Source organism: Melospiza georgiana, chromosome 1, assembly GCF_028018845.1.
Source record: "Melospiza georgiana isolate bMelGeo1 chromosome 1, bMelGeo1.pri, whole genome shotgun sequence".
NCBI classification, from domain to species: domain Eukaryota; kingdom Metazoa; phylum Chordata; class Aves; order Passeriformes; family Passerellidae; genus Melospiza; species Melospiza georgiana.
Window position 1 is genome coordinate 96798684 of NC_080430.1, and position 25061 is coordinate 96823744.

The following is a 25061-nucleotide window of genomic DNA, read 5'->3' on the forward strand; positions in this document are numbered from 1 at the left end:
ACGTACCACCCTCAAAGTGTAACACAGACTGCAGAGTTGTCTGGAGAGGTCCCTTGCTACCAGTCCCATGCAGGTAAAAAGGGATCTAGAGATATATTGCCATCCTAGTCCTTACCCTCTTGACCTACACAGTTGCCTTACACAGTGGAAGCAGCAAGCTGGGACACGCGACTGGAACAATTTACTTTCAGCTGACTGCATCAGAGGAGAGATCAGTTTGCAGCTTACAACGTTTTGGCTGATGGCATGCAACAAGGAACTGTGTTTTCCTGGGAAACAAACCATTGTGAAATAAAGCTGGTGCTTTCAGCAGCTACCCACACTGTCTTCCACAGATTCACCAAGAATGTTAGCATACTCTTGCTAATGGAAATAATAACCTATGCTCTAGACAGTACTTGATTGTTTATGAATATGATATCATCATTTATATCTTGTTATGATGCTTCAAATTAGCCAAAGGTGCTCACTGTGAACAGCATGAATCCCATTGGGTTCTCCCTCTATTTCCTAACCATAGCAGCTAAGCCTTCACAACAGGAAGACTGTTGCTGACTACAGAAATTTCCAAAACATCTCACATACCTAGCAATTAAAATAAACCTACTTCAGTTTGTCCTTCCTTCTGAACTAAACTCTAATATTGCCAGGATTTGATAAGAAGAACAAATAATGAGTCGTAGCAAAATAACTTAATTCTTTGACAGTCCTTCACTTGTTATTTTTCTTTCAGAAAAGATGCTGAAGTCATCACTTGTCTTTTTGAAAGCAGTCTTCCAAAGTATAAATGTCTGCCTAGTCTTCATTTCTTTGTAGTAAAGCAAATGCATATGCGTGTACAGACAACAAGCCATGAGGAAAGCTGTGAATTTTCAGCACATCTTCTACTTCCAGCACCTAAGGAATCACAGGTGGCTTCCTTATGTTCCTTGGTCAGCCACAGATAGAGAAAAACACTCAGGCAGCAAGTGATTGTGGAGCCTGTACCTATGGAACCTGTTCCACACTCTGACATAGTATAGCACCAGACAAGAGCTGAACACCAAAGAGAAATACTGCTTCCAAAGGTCTGATAAGCCTCCAAAACATGGAAAGCTGAGCATGCATCTCAGTCAAAACTTCAGCTCCCCAAACACTGCTTGAGTCCTTCACACACACACATCCTCTCATCACAAACTTCCAAACAGTAACTATTTCAAGAAAAAGCTACATTTCTTGCCTTAGCACTTTTCCAAAGTATGATTATGCAACTGTCCAAGACCCTTTTAAAGCAAAATGCAGGAAATAATCAATTAAATAAAGCTTTCAATTCCTATCCAGTTAATCTTAGTAGTTGGGTTTCAGTTGAAAACTCCAACTCATTTGCAAGAAGCAGTAAAAGGTGATGACAAAGCTAGCAGGCAAGACTCAGCAAACCACCTCTCTGGTATTCCAGGTAGCCTCTTGTCCAGTGGATCCATGTGTACTGCCAGTGCTTCTAACTGGAAACCCTTCTGTGAGACAGCCACATACAGAACTCATTCCTTCAGAACACGAGCAGGTTATTTTATTACAAAATGATTACATACTAACCCTTACCCTCTTGGCCCGCACAGCTGACTTATGCAGTGGAAGCAGAAAGCTGGGATGTATGACTGGAACAACTTCCTTTCATATGGATGTATGGCACATCACTTTGTGACTTTTGCCACTTGTTTACCCAAAATTACCTGTAACATCAAACTGGACCTTTTTACTTTGCAGGGATAGCATTGCCCAAAACAGGCGTAACAAATAGTTACCATCACAAATTTCTCTACTCAAAGAAAGAAAAATTTTTCAAGAGAAGAATTAACAGTTCAGTTAAATAAAAGAGGGTTGTACTGATTAACTTGATACACTTCTAGTTTTACATTCAAAATGGAAATACTGGGACACAGCAGCTGATTACAAGACAGTTTTCTCAATAATATACAGAACATCAACCCTGAGTTCATTTTCCCTGGCTACCTTTCTTTCAGACTTCAACAATCCCTTCCACTGATATACTTATAGTCTTGTCTATTTCATGATATTTACATATTAGTAGAATTTAATATTCAAAAATTTAGATGGGCTTATGCAAGCACATGAAACAACTGGCAACCTAGGGACTTCCTCTTTTTACTTCAAAGTGCAAAAAATACACAAATTTTAGAAGTATGTTATATTCCAAAATTATTTGACAAAGCATCTCAAATATATTTAGGTTGTTATTACACAGTAGTAGGTATTTACCTACAGCTCTTGCTCTCAAGTTGAAATCACTACACAGTTTTTTCAATCAATCAAGATAATTTCAAAATCATATGATCTTCATATGATGTTGCTGGCACTGTAACAATGATCCCATTCTTAAAGCACATGAAAAATACCAGAACCTTCCAAAATTAAATATATACTTTAATGACCTTTACAGGAATTGTTTTATAAAAGACACTCCAATTCAGTGACTGATTTTGGTACTAGTAACTTTATTCATTCATATATGAATGATTCTATTTTATTCAATGGGATTACTCATATGTAAAGTTATTTCAGAGGCAACTCATAATTTAGAATTCATAAGGAAGATGAGGTAATTAAGCAACTATAAAGGCTTTTCTATGGCTTTTTCTTTGTAAATGAATTCTTTAAACAGGTAGATAGAACTCTAGTTAAGAAAGTATCATAAACTAAAAAATGTATATTTTACAGTACTAATGGTGTCTCTAAAAAATCTTTAAAGAGTATTTATGTGTATTTTTCATTTAAAAAATTCTAAATCCAGAGTTGTACTTAACAGTGGCAGAATTTATTCTCACTGATGAATGACTTAGTGAATTTATTTTTATTTTCTTGCTCATATTTTTATGTGTGCGTATGTGTAAATCTTAATAGTGAAACATCTCTTTGTTCTGTGTTTTGACACAATTTACAAGTACAGTAATGATGTAACAGAAACTAGAACTTGGCACCACTAACATCACCGATGCACTCACCTTGTCCCCAACCACAATGTCTACTAGGCACAATAAAGGTGTAGCCAAAGATTTATCCTGCCAATAAGATATAGTTATAGGTCCCATGAAGATTACTGACACTGAAGTACCAAATATGTACTGGCCTTGGACTTAGCAGATAACATGCCAGTTTTGAGACACATTCAAGTTGACAATAAATCAGTATCACAGTTCCAATAACAAGAAAATATACCTTAGAGAAATTTTTTTTCTGTTAAAACATTCCACTTTTGAGTTAGCTATTAAATTGCAATGATCATAATGGACTAGGCAGTAGGGGGGTTTGTGTCTGAAATGTGCAGACATTTTACTACAAGTTTATTTTTTAAAAACTTATGTGATTTTCAACTGCACAGTATTTTCCCTTTAAATCAATTCTGTCTTTTAAAAAAGTAAATAACCCAAACAAAAGATGTTTCAGCAGCAATTTCATTATGAGTTACACTCGTTTTCTGTATCTGCCCATGCAAACACCTCCTCAGCCTCCATAACTCCTCCCTTTTGTGCATAAAAAAATCCAATAGTGATGGAAAGCTACAGAGGGCAAGGTGCATAAGTTGAGTACTCCTTACTGAATTGTAAATGTATTTTTCCTCTCCCTTTCAGAACTATCTCTATGCTTACCACCAGCAATTGGATTCTAAGAAGTTTGTATAAAGGGCCTCAATTTCTTGGAATGTATGGGTTATAACCGTTTTTTTCAAGCACCCTTTTGAACTTCTTTTCAATTTTCTGTTTTTGATGATAGTCATGCTGACAACTTTTTTTGGTCCATCAAATTCTGTAGTACAATTACATGAATTTACTTTTAATAAATTACCATCTTTGCATATATCAGTCAAACCATGAAGACTAAACACTTGCAAATAAAATGCATTATTAATTTAATTGTCACAGCCTATTTAGCTAGCTTCTATTAGTATTTGCTATAATATGCAATGTATCAGAGGGCAGAATCAAATTCAAAACATAAAGAATAAACTGATTATATTGTCCTAGAGAAATTAAAAAATAGCAAGCTTGCAAAATTATAATCAAGGCATTAATGTTTTACATAGGTAAGAAAACTACGTAACTTAATTTGTAATATGTTTATGCCCAGAGTGATGGTTTAACATGCAGAAGAAGGATTTCTTTGGTTCCTAAAGCCATTAACAGGCATCAAACTTTCTCATAATAGAAGAGGAAAGGTGGAAAGGAAAGCAACAATGGTTTGGTATTTACTGCAGTAGTTCACGTGGCTTAAACATGCCCCATCCACAGTGAGGGACTGCTACTAGAAATTTATATTGTTGTTGTAGCTCTGCCACTACTGTTTGATGCTGCTCTACATTAAGCTGAAGTGCCACCTGAAAAGGTATTGTGGAAAAGAAATACGCCAAAGATAGATGAAGAAATTGCAAAAGAAGAGGGCATGAAGTAATTTCCAATTCCACCTGCCTGTGCTGGAGGCAAAGCCTGGCCAGCCATGCCAGCAGGCAGGACAGGGAGGCTGCAGGCCTCAGCAGGGCTCCTCTGCTCCTTGGGCAGCCAGAGCCTGTAAACCTGCCACCCTCCTCCTCCTCCTCCTTGTGCCGTGCTGGCCAGCCAGCCAGAAAGCCCTGAAGGAATACAGGAAGAAATGGGGAAAACAGCCAGAGCTGAGAGACCTTCCGAACAAAACACTCAAAGAAAAGCCAGCAACAACTGATTTACTTCATAGCATCCTGCTTGTTTAGGAATTCATTTCAAGATGATCATCACTAAAGATATGCCTCTCAGGCTAAGATAAATATATTGTATGTATCCTTCATTGTGCACATATTCACTAGGGTGATGAAAGTTATCTCTATGTTTTATTTATGGTGAGTGTACAGTATGTATCCCCTTGTAAAAGAATATATTGGTATTGAATACTTCCAGTTATAAAATAAGCCACCAGAGCAAAACACTTTTTCTAATTGTTGTGCTTGGACAAGAGATAACCAAAATAAACTTTATTATGATATCTGCTTTGATGAAACTGTAGCTGTTTTTTCAATGCATCGCTGTGTATTTTAGATTAAATAGAATATCTCAAAACTCTTGAATAATCACATGGTAGGGAAATTCTGGTCAAGACCTTTGTAGAGGAAATCTTAAAAATAAAAGCACTACCTAAATCAGTGCTAAGTCAAACTAAAACATATATGGGGTGTTAATTAAAAACCCTCCTCTTAGGTCCCTCCATGATTAAAGCATGACAAACTTGTGAGGAATGGGTCTAACTGACCACAATTTCCACTGTCTTTAACAAGAAATGAACATGGCTCAGAAAGAGCTTTGCTGTGCTCTCCTACAGCTCCTATAACTTATTTTCCTCTTTTTTTCATATCAAAACCAGAAAATACACTTTATTTATGAAAGCCTACCCCCAAAGAATGAGTTACAAGGCAGTAATACTTGAAACAGTATCAAGTATCCAGCAATGAACACCTCCATCTACCCAGGCTGAAAGAGAATATGAGATCTTTTAGCCACCCAAAACACATCAATTTTCTAGTTGGCCCAAAGATTCAGTGAAATAGCAATAGCTAAGCCACAATGTGCCAAATAAATCTCAAGCAAAATCTGTTTATCTGCAAACACAGTGCCATTGAGTTTGTAAAACACAGTTATATTTTAAACCATATAAAAAAATAACCTGCTTGCAAACAAAGTTGGAGAGTAAGTAGCTGTGTACAGATTGAAAAAATAAATTAATTCATTTTAAAAATAGTGAAAATGCCAAATCTCCCTTCCTGCCCAAGAACACTTGAGGAAACTTTCTTTTTGATTTCTCTATGGCTATGACCTCTTCAAAAGTAATTTTATAAACCTATGAGCATCAAGGCCAGGAAGAACAGAACAAAAAAGGAAAAGAAAACCAAAAAACCCCAAACATTTGATTTTGCACTGAGAGGCACATTTCCAACTATGAAAGTTTAAAGAAAATAACATCACCTATCAAAAAAAGCCTCAAAAGCTGCAAATTCCACACCTCTTACTTGGAATTTCTTTCTACAGACACGTCATAAGCACCACACAACATAAGAGCACTTAAAGATGCTGATCTCTTGGAGTTGAGGAAAAAATCCAGATGGCTTCATTGTGGGCAAGATAAATATTCTAGAAAAGATCTCCACATACTGTATAAGATACAATGGAAAAGAATTTTAAAGCAGTTTACCTTTCTTTAGGGGTGCCAACTCCATGTTTGCCCAGCAAATGAGTATTCAAATGCTTCTTCATCACAAACGCCACCCTGTCAAACAAAGAGCAAATGAGGAAGATAATTTTATTTTTTTTTCTTTTTTGAGCATGCACTTGAACACATTTCATTAAAGGCAGATCTAAAAAAAAATCCTTCCTCTGCTAGGATGTGACTTAGATTGGGGAGTCCATTCTGTAACAACAGATTTCCCCCATTTTGCAATCCCTTGGCTTTTCTCTTACAAGTCCCAACCATACACCACTGGTCAAAGAAAGGAAAACCTGTTTCTGCTTCCCTCTGAAAATTAAAACATTTCACACATTATACTGATAATACAGGCTATTTTACCTGAAGAACATTGTTTGATGTTATAAAGTAATACAGTTTTAGTTACACCTTTGAATTTATTTAAGCCTTATGGACCCATCCTGCAACCTTTCTTCATACAGGTAGTTCCATTGTTTTTCATGAGAAACATAAAAAAACAGCAAGATAAGATGCTTTAATCACTGCTTATGCCTGGTCAAACTTCATTGTATTATTAATTATTTAAAGAGATACACACAGAAACAAATTAATAGCCTTAGTTATTTTATAGCCTTGTGAAAAAAAAGGATGAAAAACGTGAAGCACATGTTCACGAATACACTATCAGCAGGAATATTGTTCAAACTGGCAAGACATTCTTCAAAGCACCAACAGCAGCAACAAAACACATACTACCTGGCATCATGTTTCTACCAAACCAAACACAGATAATTTACTTTAATTTTGGTGACATACGTAATGAAACAGATAGAAGCCTATCAAGTACTATTCTTCTGCTGATAAGACCATAACATCAATTTAATTATGTCATGTGACTGCTTCAAACAATTTAGATATCAGACTGAAGCTTTAAACTAAAATGGTTTTCTCGATAAGCAAAAATTTTACTGCTGCAACTTTCAGTGTGAAAAGGGCTTGCAAACATTTTTGTTAATTATGTATTACAGCTGTCCTTCATAAAGTTAATTACTAATAGCTGAAAGGCAATAGACTCTATTTGCATATGTACATGAAAGGCATGACATATGCAAAAATATTATTTTAATTAGCATTCCATGATATGAAGGGCTACAAATCAAACTGGCATGTTATAAGATTTTTAACATTAAACGCTGAATTCATCTGGACGTGTTTGCAGTAATGGACAATGGAAGGACTGTAAAACACCAGCACTATGGGATATAAGAGCCACAAAAGCAAAGACACAGTACTTTTCCTTTACAATTATGTAAATTTAGCTTTTCTGTGTCTGATCTTCTTTGGGCACTCGCACATTATTACAGAGAATCTCTCTTGTGCATCCCTTAAGGTGTAGGAATATAATACTGCCTTATTTAAATGATATAAATTTCCTTATTTTTTACAAAAATACATTTTAAAAGTATCCTAAATACTTTTCCCTACCCAACTTATTACTATGGCATCATAACCATTACAACTGTGAATAATCTATTACACCATTACCATCATTATTATGCAAGTGTCATCAAAATTACTGTACATAGGGAAAATCATTGTAACAAAATAAAAAAATGTATTCCAAAAAAAAATAAGGCATACAAAATGTACTGCCTTTGCTTTTCAACAAAAATACTATTTCCACCAAGTTGTGGAAGGTACCAAACATATTTTCATTTAGTAATACCTGCATTTCCTGTTACAAACTTCCATTTTCCCCCTTCTCTAAAAGAAAAATAAACTCAGTGAAATTACTGTGAAAGGGCAATGTGCAATCAGAGAGGTAAAGGGATATTTTGCTATTTGCATGGAATATAAAGATCCCAACCAGCTACACAATATTTGCAGGGAAGCACTTTTTGGTTTCTGAGCCTATTTAGTTAAGGCTGCCAAACAAAGGCTCACCATTTCATCTACCACACAACTGCAGGGGTACAGACAGACATACCTTTCTGCAAAATCAAAGACAAAGGTCTTGGTAATAACATGAAGCAGTTAATCTCACATTCTGCCTCTTCTCTGTTGCATCTATGTTCTAGCAACCATTTTGCTGCTGTTACACAGCACAAATAAAATGAACCCTGACTCAGTTTGGGTTTCAGAAACTGCTAACATTTTAAGCTTTTCATGTAAGGCTCGAAGGCTTCAGACTTGAGGAGTGCCAAAAGCCTCAGTGCAAGTCTGGAGCACTCTGCACAGCTCAGGGCAGCTCCCCACCTTACAGAAACAGACCTTAAAAATAAAATTTCTATTTTCATAAGAAATTGAGAACAAGATTAAAAAAAAATACCAACAGAGACAGGCATTATTAAAACAAGAGGGGAAAGTCCCAACAACCTTGTTTAGATGCTGAGTTTGAGGACCACCCATTAAAAAAAACAAACAAACAAACAAAACCACAAAGAGAAACAAGTTAAAACTATTTGGTTTTGTTTACTAAATCCTGCACGTGATTTTCAGAGAGGTGGTAGCAGTGTTTGCTGGCTTTACAAAAGAAACACAAAAATGTTTTCCATCCATTCAATAACGCTAGGTTTCGATGTAATTAATGGTTTAGTAGTAAAAAAAATAATGTGGTTATCTATGCTATTTACCTCTGCTGAGGTAAATCAAGTTACTCCCAAGCTACTGCTGGAATAGACATGACTTAGCTTTGGCCTTTTAAAATAATCTTTAGAGAAGTCTGACTGGCACCTAAAAGTACTCACTGAGTGAATGCTTTCAAGATATATTGAACTGATGTATCTTCAAATCAAAAGGAATCTTTCCATCAGCAATTGAAAAGCACCAATTCAGGCTTCACCAAACTTCTCATTTCTTGTTTTTATTTCTAGTGAAAGTATAAACATTCAAATGCTAAAAACTAACTAGTTTCAGAAGCGCATCAAGAGGGAGTAGAAAAAGCCTGTCATCAAACCAACTCCACTGTTTCAAATATGTGCAAACCAGGCCGTACTAGAGGCCTGGAACCAGTTTTACAAACTCTAATCTGGACAAATTCGTCCTCCACCCACATGAAGACAAGTAGTCCCAGCCCAGCGGCTCCCCTGTGGGTCAGGTCTCAGCAGGCAGAGATGTCCAGCCTATACATCCATTCATGGTCACTGGGAGTTCCTTTCATTTGGTAGGGAGACTTCGAGAAGCCTCTTCTGAAAGTGGAACAAGGTGAGTAGGCAGGATTCCTTTTGCTGTCAGTAGCATTGTGCTGGGTTAACTTTTTTGTGATCTTCAACTACTCTGGCTTCAAAACCAGCAACATCCTCAGACATACACTCTATGTTGAAACTACAGGATAAATTTAAGACCAATTGAAAAATTACACAGAGCTTTAGGATAGCATCCTCATTCCCTATAGACAACTTTTTGCACACAAACTATAAATAAAAATTACTTTAAATCATATGAGCACCTTTCCCAAAATAAGTTCGCAGAAGATTCTGGTTTCCTTTTAGAAGAGTTGTGGTTTGTAGGAACGTGACTGTTCATATTCCATGGCAATCCTCAAACAGTATTTGGACTCTCTCAGAATGTCTGTAACTGATTTAGGAGCCTCTATAGATTTGTCTTCAGATAAAAGCACATTTTAAAGTACAAAAGAAACAAAGGGACTTCTAATTCTGGGAATAAAGAAACATATTGGACAATCTTAACTCCCACATTTTATTCTAGTGTAATACAAATTTTTCAGCATGTACAATGTTTATCATCACAGTACACAAGGAATAGGAATAATCTGTCATGTATTGTCTGTTTTCTATTTTCTCTGTGGGGAGAAAAGTGTTCTCTGTGAAGTATCTTGCTTTGAGAGGAAAAAGATTCTAAGTTTTCTTATGCTTTGAATCTATAATAGCTCTTTCCCTTTGAATAAGTACATCACTGGGTTAGTGAAAAACCTAAAAAAAAACACCCAGAACCAAAAACACAACACACACACACAAACCAGAACAAGCATTCTGGGCCATAAGGCCAAAAAACCTGTTATTGCCTGCGTGTTTATCAAGTGCCTTGACCTAGGAAGGAGCTACACATTACCTCGACCAGAAAGTCACTCGAAGCCATGGTGACAGAGCAGTCATCTTCTGACTGCACATAACTGTTGAGGAGGGCCAGCACAGGAATTTATTTTTGTGGGACTCCACAAACAAGGTATCGAGCAGCTGAAGAGCAATTTTAAATCACTTCTTAGTGGATACATTGCTCTCTGCAATTGCTCTTGGAGAATTTATCTTACAGACAACAATGTTCAATGACAGCAGAAAAGTCCAGGAGAATAACAATGAATATCTAGCCTTTATTCATATTCTCAATATCCTTTACATCTCCTTTAAACTGTCCAAAACCTCTTTATACACAAATTTAACTCTGAGAATACAGGTAAGCTAGTGCATAACCCAAGTACATAGGATGTTTTAAAAAGCTTCTTGAGAGCCTTTAAAATAACCAAAATCAAACACATAAACAAATCTAAGAACTTAGTGCTTTGTTTTAGCATAAATTTCAGGCATATAGAAAGGATAGAATGTTATACCTTGGATGAATCAGCTAGGAGATCTGACAGCATCAAGAAATAATAAGAAATAGGATCTCAAACTTTTATACATCATCACAGAATACAATGAAATAATATATTATTTTGTTCACACCAGGTTTTGTTTTCTACGATCTGTGCTTGAATTTCTGTCCTTGTATGAGGCAAGAAACCAGGAAATCAAGGCAAGCTTCACAGATGATGCCAAGAAGGGGGACTGGGATATGTTCAGGCAAGTAAACAACAATGTGGAGTCTATGGTTCTTACCACCTTAATGAAGCGTTCTTGTTCTTACTGTGTCTCAAAAAACACTGGAAACCCTAATTGTAGTTGAATGTGTGGTTCACATAGAGCCATGCCAACAGGGGTATCAACCAGTAGGAGAGAAAAACAGTTCAGTTTTTCAAGAGATACCAGGACGTGCATGCATTTCAGAACGTTCAATATAACTTCTATATACAATTACAGATTACTGCATGCACTTCATTTGTGCATATTCTACTCCTAAAAGTAGAACTTCTCATATTCAAATCAGCACTTAGTCAAATAGTACTTAAACAGAGTACCTGAAGTAAAAAAATTCAAGTTTTCAAATTCTCCAAATTATACTAAAAAGTTGCCACCCAAATCTTATGTCTCCACCAGGATTTATTCAGCAGGTTAACTTCAGGAATAAGAGCACAGAGGCAGATGCAGAACTGTCCAGAAAGCAATGGTTTTCTATGAACAAGTAAGCTTTTCTTTCCATGCATCAAAAGTCTAAATTCCTGAGAATTTCTTCAAGTCCATCATTTTTGGATGTTTTCTAAATCTGAAGGGTCCAGACTGGGGCTCTGATAACTCTCTTGCATGACTGCGCGCAAGGGACTCAATTTAAAAGAAAGTATCTGGCAGGGCAGAGTCTGGTGTGGAAGATATCCTGCAGTCTGAAAGGCTTCATGCCCTTTGTGACAAGATGTCAGGTTCAAGTAAATATCTGGCAGAGCGAAGTCTAATGTAGAAAACATCCACAGATCTGAAAAACTTCATGCCCTCTATGACAGGACGTCAAGTCCTAGAACCCTGCACAGGAAAGATGGGGCTCTCTCCAGACTCATTTACTAGCCAAATAAAGCAGGTCTTATTACTTCCAAATAAAGGAGATGGTTATTCTTTGCAAGCTAAAAGAAAATAAAAATCAATAACGTTCTAAAAGGTTAACAAGTCATCACGCAGTCTGCGGTGCTGAGAGCGCAGTGACACGCTGCCTTCTACTCCCTGCTAACCCCATGTGTCAAAGCAGGATATGGCTGCTCTATGCCCCACCCTCACCAACGCCACTAATTAAACTGGGAAGCAACACATATCCATCCAGCCACATCTTCAGGTGTGTGTAACCTGGAAGAATGGAAAATTCAAACCTTTCCTCTTGAAAAGAGAAACCAAAAGAGGGAAATGAAGGCAACCTTGCCATCACTAACAAGACAAGAACCCAGATTACCATGGGAAGATATCATGGCAGTTCATAGAACCTAAAGAACAACATAACTTTGGAATTTCTGAGAACTATCAGCCTTTATGCTTCAATTTTGTGTAGGTTTTAGGGTGTTGTTTGGATTTGGAGGGAGGACTTAAAATTTTCCATGCAACAACCAGGTATGTTTCTTAATTATTAGCTTATTTTCCATGGAGAAGTTTTGCTACTGAAGTTTAAAACCCAACATTTTCAAATGTTTTTTATGTTACTATGAAATCACCAATGCAGTGAGTACAACCTTTTCTTTTAAAAATACCTCATCTCTTTTTACTGTTACTTGTAACAACCTAGCAATGAAGCCAAGCTGCCCAAAAAATAAAGACAACAACTTGTATTATCAGAACACCTGCACACAGCTAGCACCCATGGTAGACTTGAGTATCACAGCAGCTACTGTTCCTGCCTTGCTTTGAACAGGATGACAGACAACAGGATTGTCAATGTGCTGTTCAATGACCTGCATCAATCTCAAGAATAATTTACTGCTATATCAGACAGATCATTATGGATGAGTTGCGCGCTATCAATCAATCAATCGACTGTGTTGCTCCTGCATATTCCTGCATCTATCAACCAGAAGAGAGAGACATCCCTCAACATATTCTTGTTGCTCTCTGCCACCAATCTGCTATTCTCAAGATGGCAAAGAATTATTAGCCCCACGGCCATAAAGTAGCAGCAACTGGCACAATTATCTCCTCGTACATATTCAAGCAGAAGAGATCTGGGTACAAAGAAAGAGCAAACTAAATAAAACAGAAAACATCCTCTACTGTTCCACTCAAGCTTGTCTTGTCATCAGAAGTTGTTGAGTTTTCTCACCATCCCACTTTTAAGAGACTTATGTTATAAAATAAACCATCCAGGACAGAAATTTAGTCTGTTATTGTGGCAAAAAAAGGAATTCACTGGCAGTATTTATATAATTTCCTCTCCCATGAGGGAGCTCACTTACCTGTGTGCCTCACCTTAAGTGACTTACTTTGTAACTGAAATCAAAAAGGTTTCCTGCAGGTTAGCTCAGGTCCATTCTGAACTTTTTAGGTTTGAAGATATTGAGTAGAAGTGTTTTATTTTAAATGCAAAAAGTACTCTTCAATGACAGCTGCAGGAATAAGCCATGTCCAACCAGCAAAAATTATTATTAACATAAAAGTGAGTAGAAATTTAAGAGTGGAACTGTGAACTTTTATATTTGAAGACACAATAACAAGCGTTAAATGTAAGTAAACAAATGACATTCTGCTTTTATTTGCTTGAAGAGTAAACTTAAAATAGCTAAACTGTGGCAAAACCGTTAAAGTCAGGTGTTCCCTCTGTCAGAAAATCACCTTACAAATATATGAGAAAATTAGTACCACTACAAGAAATGTTTGTTTCAATATTCAGAGAAGTTAATGAATGTTAAGTGATAATGGTAAACAGCAGCAGTATGTAATTAGATTTCTAAACACATCTTACCAAATCACTTCTAAGCTAAAAGAATCACATGTTCTATTAATTTTCATTGGTTATTGAGCATCTGTAACTGTCACCTCTAACAGGTGTTTAGTAATCTAACAGCTGCACAAGTACTAAAAAAAAAAAAAAAAAAAAAAGAAGAAAAAGACAGAATCACAATGTGCTTTCTCTAGCACTGCTATCAACCTCTCAAGTCTACTACAATGAAGAACCTCTTTTCCTAAATTCTGAGATGCAATCCTAGGTTTGGTGTTCGAAGTGCCTTACATTAAAGAGAGATTAATACACACATCCAAAACCAGGACATCACGAGAAAAAACACTTGCCATGCTACATGAAGCTGCAGAAATGCTTTAAACATAAATGAACGCTTACATCTGTAAGCATTGTGATCCAGAATAGTGCTTTAGCAATCTTATATATTTTGTTTTTTCATTACTTGTATATCCAACATTCTCATATCTCTGATTCCTCCCTTATCCATTCTTTCCACTTTCTTCAGGTATTGGCTGTCTTCCTGCTCATGACTGAGTCCACTTCCTAGCATGCTCAGGACTTCAGATAAGGAATTTGATGCAGTAGGCATCAGTTCTGCATATCATCATTTAGCATCTGGAAAGCAACAGCAGGATAAACAAGCTAATATTTGAAGGCAGAAATTGTCCAAAGTCGATTTAATCTTTTGGGTGGGTCAGGTGAACCACATCTCTAGGTGCCCTGAGAGGAGTTTTGAAATACTGGACTTTCTGCAGACAGTTTGTAAAAAGCTTCCTAGCGATCCCAACCAGCAAAGTCTGAGCCTTTTGAAAGTGCAAGAAACAGACTATAAGACTATCTCAAAATAAGGATCTTCCAATGACTTTCTACTTAAAATTAGAATTTATAGAGTGAAATAAATATATTTTAATGCCTTGCTATTCCTAAATAAAAAGTCATTTTTGATTAGCTTCTTCCTGATGGCTCAGAAATCACACAGAAGACTGAATTACTAGGTTTATGCAAAGCTTCTAGAGGAAGAGCTATCTTGAGAATGAAATTCTCCTCATCAAAAGAATCTACTGTTGCCTGTTTTAAAGGAAATCCAAACAAATCTAAAGACAGTTGATTTGTCGACTATAAAACACATAGGGCCTGCAGTAGCAGTGCCACATAGATAACTCAGTCAATTCTGCAGCTACAGTGCCTGTGGTCTTTTGCAAAGTTGAGAGGTACCAAGAAAGGAATGAGATGAATAAATTGGTCACTATCTGATGACTGAACTGCTCAGAAGTCATACACAATCAGAAGACACACACAATTTTTATTGACAATTTCCCCACAATTTGAAATGCTGCTGGTGATAGATGGTGGCTGGAGCGAAGACTCTGCAGTCTGCTTGATCTGTGAGAGTAGTGAGAATGTTGCCCTAGGTCTTTGCCTGACATAGAAAAGCAAGTGCTGGTTGATTTGTTTATTCCTGAGACTTAAACTCAGCTGTAAAACACATCCTTTTTGCCTCACATCCAGGCATTCCACAAGACTGTTTGACTGCAGGTAGAAAGCAAATACTTCAGAATATCTTTTTGCCAAAGTAGCTGCATAAAAATAGTAAATCTATGACAGGAAGACCTAATCTGTAACCATCAGTATTACCATCCACATACATGAACCTTTAACAACAGGCTGGTGGAATCAGAACTGACTGGCTCCAGCCGAAGAAATCAAAAAGCTGTCATGTGGATCAGATCAGTCCACAAAAAATGCATCTCATACTTGTATCCCCATTAATACGTTTAAAGCACAAAGATGGTTCCATCTTTCCTTGTCCAAGGGCTCTTGGGCCTGGCCATTGCTACCCTGGGGACTAAGAACCACCTAACACTGTGTCATCAGGCCAACCTAACTCCTGACAAGCATGTCTGATTAATGTTTGATTTTTCTTTGTTGGAAGACATCTTTTGTTAGCACCCGAACATAAATAAAAGCTCAGAGCTTTCATTTTCAACTGGCATTTCAGTCTCTCCAGATATTCCCACTACAGCCACGCCCAGCTCCTCCCAAAAGTGGAGTGTTGCAACAATGTCCTCCTACCGCTGAAGAAGGAGGCTGACTGAAGGCAGTAACAGTGTCTCTCAGAGCAAATCATGATATACAGACCAGACAGACTGCTATGCAAGTATTACAGACCTAAAACACTTTCTCAAATTATGGCACTGATCATAGAGGATGCAGATGATATGAAGAGCAGCACAAAAGTCCATCCAAGTAAGAATTACAGCTGTAACAGTGGTGTTACTCCACTTATCCCATAAAAAAATGCTAACACCTCTCATCACTTCAGTCACATACTTAGCAGGGGAATCACTGAAGCTGCCAAGCAGAGTCTGGTGTTTCTCAGGTTTTCCTGTGATGGCCAACAGGACTCACTTCAGAAATCCAAAGCCAGGACTGAAAGGATTAAGAGTACTCACCTGAAATATAAGTTACTAAAGCAATAAAGACAAAAAAAATCCCACTGAATGTAGATGGATGTTTTACACACACACACACACACACACACAAACACAAACACAAACACATACACATACACACAGAACGAGCCCACATTTGTGCAGTCTGGTAAGGATGTTGCATGCTCTTGGTATGAAGACTGTCATCAGTCTGGAAAAAACACAGGAATATAGATCAGACAAATCAGTACAGTCATAAAGATGATATCTGTGACACAGCAGAAGATGTTCTCTGGCAAAGATTACTCCAATTCCAGCCAGCATCCGAGATTAACTCTGACCATTTCTGGCCACAAATCAAACATGAGAGATGTAGGAACTACATAGGTGCCCAGTGGAACTGAGAAAAAACAAAACATCTTTGATCTTAAGGGCCTGGAAAAACCTACACACACCTGCTGAGTGTACCTATGAACAATGAAGTGAAGGAGAAATCAGTGTATTTTCAAACAAAAACTATGCTATCTAAAAGAGAAGAATTTACAAACTACCCCAAAAGATGCAATAAAAGGAATGTATATTGCTAACAAGAAAAATTACAGAACTTCAGTTTTATATACAAAAGGACAGCCTGGACCTACAAAGAAACATTAGCCATGTCTAAAAAAAAATTTTTTTAGTGTCTTCCTGAAATGAAGTTTCAATTAAAGGGGTTTTCCTTCCTAATCCATGCTGTCATTGCAACCACCGCTCCATAAAGCCTCATGTCAAGTGCCAGCACAAAATTATGGGATTTCACATGTCCATTTCCGTAGCAGGGGAACTGGACAGCACAGGTGGCACAGGTACCAACGCACACTGTGGCACTCCATCTTATTCAGTATTGCGTCACATTTTGATTTCCATGAATGGGTTCCTGTTAGAGCACTCAAATTTATCATGTTCACAACTGACACATGTGCAAATGACCACCTGAATTCTCCATATTTCCTGGAGGTCACTTACAGCTATGTAACCACCAACATGCAATTCAATGCATAGCTTTGTAACAAGATGCAAGTAAAATGGCTCTCACATTGGAGCCAACACACTGCCCACTGTTTAACCCCTGACACCCACAAGCCTTGCTGCAGGGATGAGCTGCACCAGGACAGTTTGCAGCTGAGAAAGGCCTCAAATTTTAGGTAGCTTAAAAACATTCCGCAAAGATTAAATACATGCAAAATGCTTTAGCATTTTATATTAACAGAAATAGGCAAACAAAAAAAATATCCAACAAATTAAAGGGCTGTTCTGTTTCTTTACAATTTCTCAGATTAGCAGAGCTCCCCTCAAAAAATCCCATTATTTGTTACATGAAATATCTGTACCTGGACAGACATTGAGACAGAAAATAGTCTGATCAGTGTGCAACTTTTGTAACACTGAATAGCAGGCAGTGTTATGTACAACACATAGCTGAACAGACGGATGGAATTGATTTTAGAAAGGAGTAACAAACTAAAAATAGTCCAAAATATTAACTGATAAACACATGCTGGGGTGGAAACAACCCATTATAAAATTACTGTAAAGACCCTCAAACTGTTCAGGGGAGAAAAAAGTCCAATTTTCCACATAACCTAAGAGCTCTGAGTTTTCTGATTATAAGATCCAAGGAACCTGTAAACCCAAGGCTCTAATTTTCTTATGGCGACTGCGTAATATTTTGCAAAGTAAAATTGACTGAGATGGAAGCTATTTTGCATGGTACAGTGGCGATGGCTAACAAATGAGAGTTTTGTGGGCTGAATGTTAGTCCCCTGCCTCATCTGCCACCCCTAATGACAGCAGCCACCTGCTGTTTTATTGTCACAGCTGGAGCCGGTTCACACTCCTTGGTGCTGAGCTCTGCCCATGAGCGCCAAGCTCTCGCCTCGCCTCATTACTTTGATGAACTTTTTATGGTCAGCACCCATGAAGACCTCATCTAGGACTATACAACCTAGATCGGCTTCAGGGAGTGCTTCCAGCTAGCATGAGGTGATAATACACAGTGACACCATGGCTGCTACTGCCTGTCACTTAGGCAAGTCACTAGACTTCTGGCTCTACAGGGCCCTCAACAGGTAAAATGCCACGAAATTCTGCTTTACAGCCAAGCTCACTCCCTTTCTTTTCACAATGCAATATAGAGAGATCATATCTGTTACCAACATTTAGCTTTTCAAAGATAGATATTACAATAAAAAATGTATCGTGGTGTTTATTGCATATAACTACAGACAAGAAATCTCTATGTTCCTTGAACATAACCCTGTTGCCTTCCTAAAAAACAAAGCAAGCATGAAAACCATTTTACAGCTTGATTAACACCACCAAAGAGGGGGGAAAAAATTACATGTATATTGTAAAAGGACCGTTTCAACTTAAATGAACAAAAAGCACAGAAACAAGTTAAGCCAGTCAAATCAAATTATTAAGCAAATGAATTCACAGTGGAGAGTGATACATGTTACTTCCCTCTCACCTAAAAAACCCCCACACTTAAACATTGATTAGATACAATATTTTCTGAAATCCAGATAACAACAAAGCAAAGCCTTTTACATCTTTTTGTCTTAATCCAAACAGTCTGTAACTATTTTCTGCTAATTTAAAAGCAAATAGAATCATCCTTTCCTTTTCAATTTTTTTTGTACTAACAAACATTCTGAATCTCCTGAGCCTGTATGCAATTTTAAACTTCATCAGAAATTCTTTTATTGACGCATTTAGAGCAAACTATTTTATGCTTGATCACTGAAATTTAACCCCAGGTTTACTTTCAGCAGCAGAATAATTATTTTGGTGTCAACAGAGCTTTACATTTGCCCATATTTACATATATCATTAAGATTAATATATGTGCTATTAATAATAATTTCATTAACATTCTGAAATCATCAAATAACATTTTGACTTTTGAATGGCTGTAGGCTATTATAAGCCTAAAAACCAGAACATTTTCAGTATTCATTGTGTAGCAATCCAGCTGATCAGTTTTGACAAATTCATGCAATGTTATAAGCCATTAAACTTCATTTAGTTTCACTTAAAAATTCCACCTAAAAATAAAAAGCAAACTGTCTTTTTTTGTACAGACAGTATGATTTCTAGCAGTTGCCAGCTCCCAGGATCCTCCAAAAAGAAACTGGAGTTTTATTTCTTTTATTGAAATGTTTTAAAATGTATCAAGGAGTTTTTGAAATAATATTTTTGAGACCACTGACCTAGCAAGAGTAGAAAATCTCTAATATGTTACAGTGCAAGAGAGCTCCTCTTGACCAGGGACAGTGCTGCAGAGACACTGTGCTTCCCATAAGACTTCTACAAGAAATGGAAACTTAAAAATGTGTTGCTGAGCACAGGTTATGTCTGCTGCATTTCAGAGAATTTACACATGCCCTTTTTAAGAGTGCCTTCTAAGTTTCACCTAAACTGCAGTTGAAGAGATTTAAGAAAATAATGATGCTACAAAGATTTCTATTCTGCTGAAAGCTGAGCACCCCCCAGACAGTCCTGAAACATTAAAGAGGCCAAGAGAACACAAAGAACTTTGCATAATGAGGGCCTAAAACAAATGATCAATCCCAAATATCAACAATGCAAATTCCTCTACCGCCACAGCTTCTGAAAGGGCTTGTCTTCTGCACAAGTTCAAGAGAACTTCTTGTGAAGCACAGTGACAGACAGATCACATCCTTCAGAGAATCCCACAACAGAAAAGATAATTGCTTTTAGAAAAAAAAAGGGATTACTTTCTTAGTGCAGGGTAGATATTATGAAATGGACAAACTTCCTCAATGGAACAATTAAAGGTTTCAACAGAACAATCTCCTAAATGGTGCCAGTAATTAAATTATAATAGCTGAGAGATTTATTCTTTTTTTTTTTTAAACCAAAAGTATGTCCAGCAGTGGTCTGTGTATTACATGCTTTGTGATATAGCACACTTAATAATTTTAAAAGTTTTAAGCTTCTTTTTTATCAGACAATAATTCATAAAGAAAATGCTCCAAAACAACAAGTAGCTAGGCATTTATTGTCCTGTTATAAAGGAGTTTGTTAAAGGATGCAAAGCTATCCAGACTACCTATATTTGCTCCCTGTCTTACAAGCAGGTACCCTGCATACACATATAAATATTTGGAAACACTTTGCCTTTGTAACACTGGTTTGCCAAGGCATTATGACTGTGTTTTAGACTTGGACTCTAAAATATAACTTCAATTTACCCAGCACTTACAGTTCACTGGTCTGTAATTCTTAATATCCTTCTATTTTCCACCAATTTTAATTTTAGTCAGTTATTTAAAATTCATGTTCCATGCACTTTCAATTGTGATTTTTTTCCCAATGTGACAACAAATCTGTCATTTCTGATGGTGACTTTCTTTAGAATACAAAGGAGCCAAACTTTTTAAAGAGAAGTTATAAAAACTTATGAGACAATAACAAGGTGTGGCCAGAATAAAGATGAGCTGCATGTGAACAGACAGTCTGGAGGTGATGGGATCTGTATCCAATCCTCTGTACTGATCCTCTGAGCTATTCAGCCCTTGAATAATAATTTTCTATAAGCCGATCCCTTAACCCATCACCAGCTAGTCATGCTACTGCTTTCCAACATTGATGAGGAAAAGGGAAACACCTTGTACTTTCTATTTAAATCTCCACAATAAGGATGCTCATGTTGGAAAGTCCCCAGACTTCTTTTCTCATCTAAAGATCCTACAAAACCAGGAATAGGCATATAAAATTATTTGGCTTAACGTAAATATTCTGTCTTCTCTACTTACTCCAAGCACACAAAGAAGATTTCAATGTACATATTTTCCTAGCACTGAACAGAAATAAATGTCAATCCTAAAAAATGGCTACACTTCTATGCCTGCTGTTAAAGAAAAAGATATCCATATGAAGGATATCAGAGACATTGTTGAGGAACTACTCACCCTTTTAAAAAATATTACCTCTGTAATACTGCCAGTGCCAGTGTCAGGCTGGGCAATTAGCCAATTAAGTGTGAATAAGAACTGCCAAGAAACTATTTTATTTTAGCCTCAGAATATTTGTGCATCTGTGAGCTGGTGTGTTTGTGTTCATGCATCAGTGGAATCTGGTTGTTCATGCCAGGTTTTCTTATCACACTTTTCTGCCTCTTTGAACCTGCACATTCCTGCAATACAAAATGGACATGTGTCTGCTGATAGTGTCAACATACTTAGGTTCACAAGGAGAGATTTTGTATAACTAGATCTAAAGAAGTCTTTGTATTCATTACCTGACCCTGTCTGCCTACAGAAGGCCAGAAGAGTGGAAGAATCCAATACTGCAAGCTCCTCTAGGATTTGTTAAAAGACAACAGGTGTGGAAGAAATTAGCATTGATCACAATATCCCTGACCAAACACTCTCCTAGAAATCCCATTTCTATATGTCATCTGAAGGAAATCCTCTCTTCTCAGTTAAGACTGGATTCAATGGGGTGCTGAGAGTATCCTGTTATCTCCTCAATTTAGATCTCATTATGTTTTAGACGCCTACATCCACCTAGGAAATCCACTTGGAAATATCAGTACAAAATATATCTCAAGCACTCTGACTAGGGCTACAGCATAGAAAGCCTGAAAACATAACCAGATTTCTATTTTTTTTTTTTCCAGGAGGGAAGTGGGAAAGATGATATGCAGACCTACCAACTGCTAGCCTTTATCTTAAATCAATTACAAAAATCAAGAAATTATTCCAAATATGGATCCTTCAACATTGTGTTACAGTTATTCAAAATTAAAACCAATGCAAAAAAAGATATGCACAATTTACAAATCAAAACTGAGCAGTCCCAAGTACAAACAGAAGTATGAAAAGCCCTTTCACAACATTTCAGAGCACAGATATTACCTGGCATTGGAGTTACCTTCTTGAATACCTATTAGAGAATTTCACAAATCTTAACACTAGTGAGAACTCATGCAGAATTTACCATCACTTAGACTAAAACACATCCTACTTTTCAAGACATGTTTAAACAGCCTTGATGAAAATGAGTAATGTTGTAAAATTGTGAGTATGTTTACTTACTTATTTTAAGGCCAGTCAAAGTAATTACCCAATATTGCTGCCTCTAATCAGGGATTACGGAGGAAGGATGGGTACGAGTTAGTAAAAATGTCACTGATCACACAATCACAGAATATGCTGAGTTGGAAAGGATCCTAAAAGCCTTCAAACTCACAGTCTCTTTCATTACATGACATAAACGAAGTTGTGCGAGTGACAACTGTCCTTACACAAGGACTCACAGTCAAGTCTACTATTTTCCTAATAAATCCCAACATTCTGGGAAAGAACACCATGCTAGCTACAGCACAAGTTAACCCCTGGATTGGTCAGAACACGCAACAATTGCTGTGCCTAAGGGTGAAGCCGGTACACCAGTACACCATGACACGCTGAAGATTCAGCTCTCTGGATTTTCCATGTCCCTAGTAGCTGTGCTGTGGAGAAATCTGCAGGAGCTTGGCCTGCAGGAGGGCCAACCTTACTGCTCAAGGACTATGCCTGAAAATAACTGGTTTTCCCTCAATGCTATTTTCCATGGATTGCCTCAGCTGGAGATGTTTAGATATGGCACACATCAGGACCTCACTCTTCCCTCCTCTGGGACATAACCATGAACAGAGAAGGGACCAATATAACCTACACATGCTTGCCCTTGTTTTTCATACACTCCACGATAAGGGGAAAGAAGGGCTAGCAGGCAGTCAATGACAGAAGTGAACAAGCAAATTCTTTTTCAGATTAAAATGGAATTCCCTTTTTCAGCATTCTTCTTATGTTTTCCTATGAACATCTGTAGCTCTTACATTTGCAGTTACCAAAGGATTCTGCTTTTTCTTATCACTTTGGTAAGCATAAACATAGCATTTCTTCTTACCTTTTTGTAGATGCATCACTAAAAATCATATCATAAAGCATTCAGAAATTGTTTTTCACTCCAGCAACAAGACAAATTAAACTGAAAATATTAATTTTTAAATTATTTTAAAATTTTAAAAAATCTTTTTGTTTCCAACGTATCTCTAAATTAATGCAAGCCTACTTCCTCCCAAGAAGAGAGCAAACAAGTGTAGGTTTCACTACAGTACATATGATCTAGATAACAAGGTCTAATCATAACATATTTATCACCATCTAGCATTTGGCTTGTATATGATGTCCACAGGCACTTGTAGTGATAGCTGTCAAACTGCATTCTTTTTCTGGCATAAAAGAGCATAACAACAAGGACAAGCAATGGAGTGCATTACAGAGTAACAACACAGCCTGGGATTTAGCCCATAGTAAAGAAACAGTCAAATTCATTATCAACGTCAGTGATGGAGGCTCATGCTCACAGTGGCAGAATATTTCAGAAGTCACTGAGCTTCTTTCTGCTACAGATGCTAAAAAGTGTTTAGCTATAGCATTCCATTTTCCTATCCTTTCTTTTGCACCATAACAGGTATCAGAAAATCTTAGTTATACTAATTATATTCCTTTAGAAGAAGGTCTAAAAGGGCATGATCCCTCCTGCCCAAAATTCAACTGCTTATTCCAACAGTATACAGTCCACCAGCAAATGAGTAAGTCAAACTACTTGTGCTTAAATTGGAGGTTCATGTCTCCTTGGCAGTCAAATGTCAGAGCTCATGCATCATTCAGAAATGTCTTGGGTTATTGACAGTGCAGAGAAAGGCTTCTATCCTTTACAAAATTTCTGAAGAACAGAGGCCCTAACTAGAAAAACATACTAAGATTTACCTGTCTTTCTCAGATCACACTTTCCTCCATTTGTTTTTAATAGATCATTAAATTTATTTATTAGTCAAGTTCCTGACAAATGGTTGTTTCCCCATCCTTAACTTCTGTAGTGAATGTTTAACAGGTGAACAATATATAGTCCTTTTCTGAAACAACAAAGTCCCAAAGCAACCTTGCCAGCACCTAATAAAGCCAAAATCACTAACTCCGTTACTCCATTAATTCCCCAGGAAGCAACGCATGTTTGTTCCCGAGAGCCTCTTGTTAAAAAAAAAAATAAAATAAAAATAGAGAGAGAGAGAGAGAGAGAGAGAGAGAGAGAGAGAGAGAGAGATAATCAGGTGATCTGGTACCCAAAGTCAGTTTTATCCATTTGTAGTTGCTCAGCAGGAAACTGAAAAATGGAAGACACTAATCCTAAAAATCAGAGGGCGGCATGCCAGAACGAACACATCGCAATTCTGAGCTGTATAAACACAGACAAGTTAAAGGGCATCTAATCTTTAAATTCTCTAAATTAGTTACACTAAATCCTATACTAGTTAGACTGTTACAGTAAATCCTTAAAATAAATATTATTTAGCAAAGGCCATGACAACTTGTGCTGTATTTGTAAAGCCCGGGCCACCTGGAACAGGATCAAGCTCATTTAGTATTCTTGAAAGCCTGTTCCAAAAAGTAAACTTTGTATTATTTGTATTATGTGCATACACGAGGAATCTGTTCACCTGAAGGTCTATTCATAAACAAATATGTAGGCACCTATGGCAGTGACCACCCTAAAATTCATTTTTCATCTTTACAGTTAACAAATACTTCTGATTACTCAATACATATGTACATATGGATGCAAAATTATATATCGATTAGTTTAGCTTTTAGCATAACATATGAATCTATTGGATTTCTCCAGAGTAACAGATAACATTTTTAAAAAATTATACCAATAGACCATTAGCATTATGAGTGAATTTATTTTCCCCAACAGTGCTAAAGATATGCAAAATTTTCATTTTTCAGACTTGCATAGTAAATGATTAACACCAGCTCTGCTCATTATCTT

At 37.0% G+C, this 25061-nt stretch overlaps 1 protein-coding gene across 1 annotated transcript in view; it reads right to left on the bottom strand.

Annotated features, from left to right (window-relative positions):
- The window catches only part of ZNF407 (zinc finger protein 407), a 332666-nt gene that overhangs the window by 194630 nt on the left and 112975 nt on the right, over window positions 1–25061 (bottom strand). The window contains exon 4 of the mRNA XM_058028941.1: window positions 6208–6282. Within this exon, the coding sequence (XP_057884924.1) occupies window positions 6208–6282 (75 nt within the window). The remainder of the gene's footprint in view (window positions 1–6207; window positions 6283–25061) is intronic.